At 38.5% G+C, this 10062-nt stretch overlaps 1 protein-coding gene across 1 annotated transcript in view; it reads right to left on the reverse strand.

The window, feature by feature from the left end:
• ADAM10 (ADAM metallopeptidase domain 10) overlaps positions 1-10062 on the reverse strand; it is a 102078-nt gene that overhangs the window by 43439 nt on the left and 48577 nt on the right. Inside the window, exons 4-7 of the mRNA XM_004709452.4 lie at positions 8550-8650; positions 5668-5817; positions 4772-4864; positions 2785-2968 (exon numbers count right to left, since the gene is read on the reverse strand). Coding sequence (XP_004709509.1) covers positions 2785-2968; positions 4772-4864; positions 5668-5817; positions 8550-8650 — 528 coding nt within the window. The remainder of the gene's footprint in view (positions 1-2784; positions 2969-4771; positions 4865-5667; positions 5818-8549; positions 8651-10062) is intronic.

Genomic DNA, 10062 nt, shown 5'->3' on the forward strand with positions numbered 1-10062 from the left:
ATCATGATCCTCATTCTACCTTACAAATCCGACTAGACCAGAGCATGTGCACTGGTACAGATAAGAGCTCTCAGCCCACAGAATCCAGGACAGATAAACCCCTCAGAAGCAGGAATGGGAGTTTCGATACCATGAGGGTAGGGGGAAGGTAGGGGGGACGAAATGGGAGAAAGAGGGAACCGATTGCAATGATCGATGTATAACCCCCACACACACACACCCTGAGGGGGATGAAAACTGAAACATGGGGAAGGGAGACAGCAACAGTCTAAGATAGGAAAATAATAACAATTTATAATTTATCAGGGTTCATGAGGGCGAGGGAGAGGGGAAAAAGAGGAGCTGATACTAAGGGCTCAAGTAGAAAGAAAATGTCTTGAAAAGGATGATGGCAACATATGTATAAATGTGCTTGATACAATTGATGTGTGGATTGTTACAAGAGCTGTAAGAGCCTCCAATAAAACGATTTATTAAAAGGAAAAAAGTATCCTCAAAACCAGCAACCCCCATCTAATCTTGAGAGGGCACACAAAAAAAAAATCTAACAAATTCCAAAAGAGGGGCGAAGCAAACTCACTGTTAGGAGTCAATGGCTGACTCATAACAACCCTCTGGATTTTTGAGACTGTAACTCTTTATGAGAGTAGAAAGCCCAGTCTTTCTCCCGAGGAGCTGCTGGTGGTTTCAAACTGTAAACCATGAGGATCACAGCCCAACCCATAACCATTACACCACCAGGACTCCTTACAATATACTAGGATCCCTCAAAAGCATCCCAGTCATCAAAAACAAGGAAAGTCTCAGAAATGTCACAAAGAAGAAAGGGTAAAGAGACAGGACTACCAAATAGAATATGGTACCCTGGAAGGGATTCTGTAATAGAAGGAGAGTCCTGGGTAAAACGCAAACCATCTAAACACAGTGTTGACTCTAGCTCATGACACTGTTTATCAGTCTCAGTACTGGCTTATTAACTGTGACAAATGTGCCACAGTAATGTAACATTATACTTTTAATAAATAATACTCAATGGTTGAATATGTAAAACAACAGGGAGTTTTTAGTTTGGGATCATCCAGTCACTTGCTCAGGAGACATTTTATAAGCAAGCTTCTTCACAGACAAAAGTATTTTATGCGACGATTCTCTAATTTTAGTATGGAATGGTCTGTTCACATGAGACCTGCCGGGCCCCACATCTAGAGATTTCATTCAGTAGACATTTTTAGTAAGTGCTGCTGTGATGCTGACGCCTCTAGTCTGCGGACCACCCTTTGCAAACCACTGTTTAGTGGGTTATAGACAAAAAAGAATCCAATAAAGTCCTGAGTTTGAATACTTATTGAATAAATAGGGAGAAGGAATCATAAACTATCAAGTAGGAAAAGGTAGATTTCTGAGTATAAGTTATAAAGTGTGAAATATCATCGAGAAATGTAGTCTGTACAATAGGATAACATTATAAGTAACACAAAAACAGCGCAGATTTTCAAAGCTTGTCAAACTGATCATTTTTTTGAAAGCAAACAATCCTGTCCATCTCAGAAAATGACAGACTACCCATAGCCTCTATGACAAGACTATACTCCGAGTCTGAGATCCTCTCCATTCCTCTTTCAAAGAGTAAGAGTCCTTGGGAGCACCGACAGTTAAGCACTAACTGCTAGCCCAAAGTTGGTGGTACAAGTAAGGCCTGGCCATCCACTTCGGAAATGCCTCAACCTTAAACTCCCTATGGGGCACAAATTCAAGGAGCATCATTCTAATGTGCAACACATGGGTCATCTTGAATCGGAACTTGACAGCAACTTTTTTTGTATTAATATATTGTATTTCTCTGATTGACTAGATTTCTTCTACTGTAAACCCTTCCCCAAACCACTGTAATTAGAAGGGGTTTATCCTATCCCTATGTTTTGATTACAGTGGCTTGCCCAGCTAATGGAGAGCGCTCAGCTGAGTGCAGGCATAAAGTTCCCTGCCTACATCTCTTTTCAGGCTACAAAAGAAAATATAAAAACCAAACTCACTGCCATTGTTGACGCATATGGGGCAGGGTAGCTCTGCCTCTGTTTCTGAGCTAACTCTTTATGGGCGCAGGAAGCCTGGTCCTTTTCTGGAGGAGCAGCTAATGGTTTCCAACTGGGGACCCTGCAGCTAGCAGCCCCGTGGGGGACCACTCTGCCACCAGGGCTCCTTTCTCAGGCTACCTACCCTCCCTTTCATTTGGTGAAAAGCATGGCTAGAAATGGACCGACCTGCTTTCAGTTTTACCTCCTGCTCCTGACCAGGATTTCTCTACTCTTCTTCTCACAAGAGACCAGAGAATAGAATCACAGCTTTCCCCTTCTGCCTCTAAGACTTCCCCATTTGGAACAAATATTTACTAACTTTAAAAAAAATTAAGTGTTGCTTTTGGTTTCAGAAATCAATGCCATTTGCTTCCCCCGACAGAATTGATCTCACCTACACTGACTGCACGGTTAGGATCTTTCCCTGCTAACGGCTGTGGCGAGCTGTCGTTGAGCTGAGTCAGTCGACAGCACGACCCCACATGCACAGAGCAGAACTGCCTCATAGCGTGTCCAGGGCTGCAACCCTTCCAGAAGCAGAAAGGGCAGGGCTGTCTTCACTGATTTCCAAGTGACCAACTGCTCCTCTGTACTGCCATTTACATTATGAACTCGTCGTCACTTTCTCTCATACTTTGTGAAATTCAGTCTGCCCTGAAAACGGCTCTTGGTTCCAAACCTTAGGTTGAGACATCGATAGAAAAACTACCTGAAGGTGCTCCAACCCAAGCCAGACCAAGAACACCATCATCAAAATCCCGGTCAGTGAAGACATAGGCCAAACAGTAATCATCATGATTCTGCTCCGAATTCAATTCCAGAAACTTCTCCACACCGATGTTGGGGAATCGGAAAGGATTTGTAGAGTCCTTCTCGTCTGCAGTTGTGTTGATCTAAAATCCGAAAATAATAATGAGGGCAGTTAATGTCAGTGGAGCTTTAGAGTAAGTCTGCTTAACTCCTGCATTTCATGAACAATATGCTCTTGGCCTAGCGGAAATCAGGCCTCAAGTATGGCTTCTGGACTTGTTCCCACTACTCTCACCCTGGAGCTGATAACATAAAACCCCCCACACACACACACCCCAGAAAAAGGGAGGGGAGGGCACAGATTAGAAAGATTCCAATTAAAGATAGTACATTTCTGGGAAAGTATTAATCATATTCCTAAATACTGAACACTTGGGAAGAAAGAACAAGTCTTCTTTTAAAATCCCTAATATGGTTTCTGAAATTTAATCACTCAAGCAAGTCTCCTTAATGTTAACTTGCAGTATACGTTCACAAGATAAAAAAAAATCATACATTTTGGCTAATTACAAGAACATAAAACAGATTCTGAGCCCAAGTCTATTAGTTCTGTAGGTAAGTCATTTTCTTGATTTCCTGATTTTGTCCAGTTGCATGTGTCAAGTCAAGTCCAACGCACTTGCCAAGTCCAGCTGTCCCCCTGAATTTGGGCAGAAGCTGGTTTCTTCCTACTGGCAATTCCTTTCCTTCCTATTGCAAGCTGAGTGTCTTAATGGTTCTTTTACTAGGCTCTTGGTACAGACTCCTTATCACAGTCTGTAGAGTAATCTCTTCCAATACCAACTTCTACTACATAGAGGTTCCATTTATGAGCCATTGCCTCCCTTTAGGGACCCTTTGATGTCCGAGCTGCTTTTCCCAGGTGGGTCAGGGAATTGCATACAAGACTGCTGATAGAGAATAACAGATACGCATCAAAGTAACTGTTTCTAATAGAAGGCAAACCCCTATCTATTTAAAATGTTGGCAGCAACTGGATGACACAGTGAAATGACACGAGAACTACGGATCCTTTTAAGGTTCTCAGCCTCCAGTACAACCAAAGGGATCAGAAGCAAGATGGTGAAAACACTGAAGGTCAGAGCAATTGCCCTTAGGCTTATCTCAGAACATCTGGTTTATCTGTTCACATTAACCATATGCAATGTATGTCAGATAGCTCATATTTAGACACATGGTGCAGATGGCTCCCACTATATATATATAATGGCTCATATATATATATATAAAATATGGAATGCTTGATCTTTCTCTAGCAATGACTACAAATTAAAAGTTGCATCTAAATTTTGGTATTAAATATTTAAATACTAATTATCTTTACCAAGTAAAGCTATTTTCATCTCAGTTAAAAACCTGAAACCACCAATAGCCATATTAGTTTCAACTATACTTTTTACAACATGGTATTTTACTGCTCTGCCTACTAAATAGCAATACTTACACCACTTATTATATTGAAGCAATATTCTTATATTTTACATCGACAAACCCATTTCAATTTAAGATTCTATCATACTACTTCTAAAAGTAACACCACCTGCAGTGTTATTAAATATAATATACAAGTATGTATGTACTAAAATGTTCACACACACAAATTTTAAGAATGTGGGCAGCCATATTTCTAAAAACATAGAAAAGTCTAAGATATTTTATAAAACCTTGTGACAAATATTCTTGTAAAAGGATAATTATTTTTTTAATTTAGGTGGTACATATCACTTAAAAATTCAAATTCATAATAGCAATACATATTGAAAAAACACGATTTAAACTAATGCATAAAGATAAAATAAAAAGCAAGTATCAAGTATTTTTCTTTCTGTAAACATGGTCTTCCTTGTTTTTCCTTTTTAATACTTTGAACTGTCAAAGTTGCTTACTCTTATTCGTTTCACCATGAACTTGATGTTACGGATCCCAGAGAAGTCTGTAGTCTGGTAAATTGTATCAATCGCTTTAACGTGACTGGATATCTATTGATGTAAAGAGCAAAGAACATTTTAGAAGCAATGTAAATTTTCATCTACCAAATCAAAAATTATTCTTGTTTTAGTGTATTCAAATTTTACCATGTGTACACATTATACGTTGGATACCAAAGCAAACTCCCTGCCATCAAGTTCACCCTGTAGGACAGGATAAACCTGCCCCTAGGGGTTTCTGAGACTATAAATCTTTACAGGAGAAAGCCTCATCTTTCTCCCTTAGAGCAGCGAGTGGATCTGAACATGTAACCCACTATGCTACCAGAACTCCTACATATACTGGATAAAGGATAAAAAAACAGAAAGATGAAATGAGTGAGAGATTTGGTGCCTTTTCAACCTTTTCTCTGAACAAACACAGCCAAGCAGCCTTGCTTCAATCATGGCAAACCGTTTTCTCAATCATCTGGGAATACTGGTAAACATGACAGGGAAGATCCCTAACAAGTCTAGTACTGCTATCAAGTCAATGCCAACTCATGACAGCCCTCCCAGACGGACGAGAACCGCTCCACAGGGCTCGGTAGGCTGTCATCTGCATGAGAGCATACCTCCAGTCTTTTGCCTCATGGAGAGGCTGATGGGTTCAAACCACTGCCCTTTCGTGTAACAGCTCTGCTTAACCCGTGTGCCACCAAGGCTCCTTACTACTTTGTTGGAGCGGATATAAGAAGGCAAACGGTCTAACTCCCACAAGAGAGATGCATTAACTTTAATTTCCAGGGGAAACCATAGAGAGAAACAGTATGAGGGCATGAGAACTCCTAAAGTAGTAGCAAAACTATAAATACCTGGGCAATCACAGCTTCCCGTGTCCCGTAATACTTAAAGAACAGATGATCAGTCTGAATGAAAAGCTGACAAGTGTTTCTTTCAGCTGAAGTTGTACGTTTTTTCCTCAGGAGTTCTGGACCATTAGCAGCATATTCTTCTTGAGGCTTCTGTAAGTGAAGAAGAGATTTCAGTATTATCATTTTGTGTAGTTATGAATCTTTCTTCTAAGAATTTCCTATTTTGCTTTACTCCATAACACTTTAACAGGCATTTCTCCATATCACTACAAATTCTGCATGAACACCTCCTTAATTATTATAATATTCTATTATGTAGAGACTTCTATTATATAGAATATAAATTCTATTATATAGAGAATTTACTATTTATTCAAGCAATAATTTTAGAAGCAACGCAAATTCCTTTTAAACATTTCCAAAATATAAGTTTTACCATGTGCACTATGTAGGAATAATCAAAAGGAAGAAATGTGCAGGCAACCTCCGTGTCTCAGAGAGGGCATGTGATTCCCTTCACTCTCCCCAGGAAGTTCTCTAGTCTCAGTGCTCCTGGCTTTTACTGGCCAATCATGGGGCTAAATTAGGCTTCCCAGGCTTTGATATCAGCCTTCTGCATGGATCTTCAGTGGTCTGGCCAGTCTCCAATCACCAGCACAAATCCTCAGGAATGGCCTGGAAGTCGCAGACCAACTCTCACCCGCACCCCTACCGGCCCAATTCCTTCCAGGGTTATGTCTCAGGATTCCGGGCCAAGGCCCTGAATTTTACCTAGGGTAAAATTCGATCCCTTACCTCAGTTCTTGTCATCAAAATAATGCGGGCCTCATAAAATGCATTAAATCTTCTTAAGAATTTGGTGTAACATCAGTCCTGTTTCTTAAATATCTGACGTAATTAAACAGTGGAGCTCTATCTGGGCTTAGAGTTTTCCTTGATATCTACAGATGTACTCCTCATTTATTGACACAGTGAGGTTCAAAAAGCCAGGTGGCTGTTCAAAACTCAGCATTATGTGAAAATGGATGACTATCAGATTACAAAATGGAACATGGCCGCATCATAACTGCCAAATTATATCCTTACAGAACTGCCAAGTCACAGCAAATCATGGCCCAGCCTAGATGACACATAATCTGAACCAACATTACTCTCACCTATCACTCTGGCATTCATTACTGGCAGACATACACAGTTAACGCACAAAAGAACTGGACAGAAGATTTATGAGACCGTCATAAATGTGAAATGTCAGATAATGAGATAGTTGAGAAAAGAGCAGATGTATTGTTGAATTCATTGGCTTGGGATGTTCAAAATATAACCACTTTATTAGTATCCTCTTTTGTGCTCAATATTGCAAATTTGTGTACCTGCTCTTTCCATCTTAACCAGACTGGCTGATGTTAGGTGTCAGAGTCGGCTCCACTCATACAACAGAACAAAGCACTGCTAGTCTTATGTCGGTCATCCTCCTGACTAACAAGCCTTGCCATCCTCACTTCTAAGGAGCGTTCTGGCTCTACTTCTTCAAGGCAGATTTGTGTTTTGTTCTGGTAGTCTATGGTACTTCAGTATTCCTCCCCCAAAACCGTAACGCGAATGTTTTTCATAAAGGTCTCAGTGGCTAATCCCTCAGAATTAGACCACCTGTTCCGTCTCCGTACTCTTGCCCTTAGCCTGGAAGCTAGATACCCTTCTGATAATTGAAAGACCTGTCTTGGCTGCCAGCACTGTAGTCACATGCAAGCCACCAGAGTCAAACAGAGGAGTGGGAGGCTTAGACTAGTTAGAACTTATCAGTTAGTATCTTTTGATTTTCTCTGTTTTCCATTTCACTGATATCTGTTCTTGCTTTATTCCTTCTATATACTCAGAGTTTAATTTGTACCTAGTTGTCTAGCCCAGAGAAGCACTGGTGGTGTGGTGGTTATGCTGTGGGCTACGGTTCTCCATGGTCAGCAGTTTAAAACCTCCAGCAGCTCCTTGAGAGAAAGACTGGACTTTCTACTTCTGTAAACAGTTACAGTATCAGACACCCACAAGGTCACTATGAGTCAGCATCAACTCGATGGCAGTGAATTTGATTTGGTTTTGGTTTATCTAACTCAAATGGTGCAGTAGGTTGGTTATATGTTGGGCTGTTAACTACACGGTTGTTGGTTCAAACCCACCAGCCATTCCATGAGGGAAAGAAAAAGCTATCTGCTCTCCTTTAAGATTGATAAGCTCAGATACACTGTAAGACAGAACTGACTCAATGGCAATGGGTGGTGAGTGTCTGCCTTTTTTAAGAAACAATGTCCTAAATACTCATATATGCTCAATGATTATCATGACAGAAAAAATTCTTATCTGTGCTTGTATTTTGCATAGTATAAACCTATCAACTAGGATGAAAGGAAGAGAAGGCAAAAAAAAATGGAGTAAAAGAAGGGTCAAATGACAAAAAAATTATGGTTAATGTATCAAAAAAGTGATTTTATTAGCATGTTTAGCCATTCTGAATGGCCTAAGGACACAGGACTATCAGGGTTCAAACTGAAAATGTTCCAGGCAAGCAGGAAACCTTTAGTTTTATGCTAATACAAATAAATATTTATATAAAACACAAATGCTGATTTTTTTTTTTACTTTTATAATAAGGTCCAAAAAGCAGTGTATATTTAGAGTATGTAATTAATATTTTTGGGTAATGCAGATTTGAATTCAATTCTCAGTCCCTCTATTATAAGCAAAAGTTCTAAAGAATTAAAAATATATATATTTTCCTACAGTGTTACAATTCTCTCAGAAATACTAGAACATATGTTTTCAATGAAGGAATGCATGCCCAAATTCATTTCCATTGCTTACATGTATGACAGTGTTAAAATCCTTACCTTTATCACTTCTTCTACACCAGTTAACTGATATTTCCTCATCCTTTCAAATACTGAATGATCTGCACAGCCCCCCTGAGGGCCATATTTATGGGGATAGTCTAAAACACAAAAGAGAAAAGTCATTATTGTCACATTTGGGTATTACCTGCTAGCTTAATACCCGATAAATTAGTTGTGATAATTAATAAAAGCCAGATATAATATTAACTACTTATGAAAAAAGTATTCTAATTATAAAACCTAGCAGTTTCCTAAGTTTTCTCTAGTCTTTTGTCATATGGATGATTGTGAATTCTAAAAACAAAAAACAATCTTTCTTTATTCTTGATTTAATTTACTAAGCCAACTTTTTCCACTTTAGATACATAAAACATCTAAATACAACTTGCTTCATTGGTACATTTTAGCTTTTCCTTCAGATATAATAAATTTACTACACTTCAAATATCCAAACTACTCAATCTGAAGATTGGTTAGAACAATATAATACTTGGTTTGAATTCAGTCAATGAATACCAACTGGCCTCAAGGAAAAGCAACCTAGAAATATGCTTCTTATCTTTCATAAAAGCTGACTGTTTTCAATTTTTTTCAAGAGAATGTTTTACAAGCCACTAGCTATATTATCATTTATTTTCTTGTCATAATTAATCAATGATTTCCACAATCAATTTAGTTCTATTTCTAGATATTGGTTCAAACTGACAGTTTAATGGTTATTCCTTATTCCACTGTCTGAAAGTTACACACGCGTCTCCCTTGCTAACGTCCTCCTTATTCAACAAGCATAGTTCATTCTACTAATTACAATGAAGAGAACTGGGAAAATACAATGTCAAGACAGAGATGTGGGGAGAGGCATGGAGAAATACTCAGTAGTGTAAAATGTAATAGAAAAACTGCCCATAGTTTTAAAAACTGATAAATTAGGTGTGATAATAAAAGCCAGACATCATATTAACTACTACTTAAGAAAAAAGCATTCTAACAATACAACTTAGCAGTTTCCTAAGTTCTCTCTCAATAAAGAAACTCCAGCCTTGTGTCATATGGATGATTTGTGAATTCTAAAAACAAAAACAATCTTTAATCTTGATGTAACTTACCCGACTTTTTCCACTTTAGATCTAGAACTTAAAAGTAAAAGCTAGTGGCCTAATACAATGGAAATAACACTTAAATACTACAATATAAAAGTAAACTAACAGGAGAGATGAGTTATGAACAGATGAGTTACGCACCGATACAATAACTCTGATTTAAATTTTAAATTAGCTTTTTTGTTTTTTAAGTTGACCATAAGGTTTATTCTGAGCAGTTTTTCTACACGATTATCAGGAGACCATTTTGATTCCAGAAAAGAGAAATGACTCAAAGAAGAAGCCAGGTACAGTGAGTCAGTTGGTTTTTAATCAGAGGTCAAGATTATAATGACTGAAGTTACAATCCATAAACATGAAAGAAATGACAAAATTAAAAACCATCATTTTACAATTCCAGATGTATACAA

Source organism: Echinops telfairi, unplaced genomic scaffold (genome assembly GCF_000313985.2).
Source record: "Echinops telfairi isolate 266 unplaced genomic scaffold, ASM31398v2 ScPeMD7_8;HRSCAF=38, whole genome shotgun sequence".
NCBI lineage: Eukaryota > Metazoa > Chordata > Mammalia > Afrosoricida > Tenrecidae > Echinops > Echinops telfairi.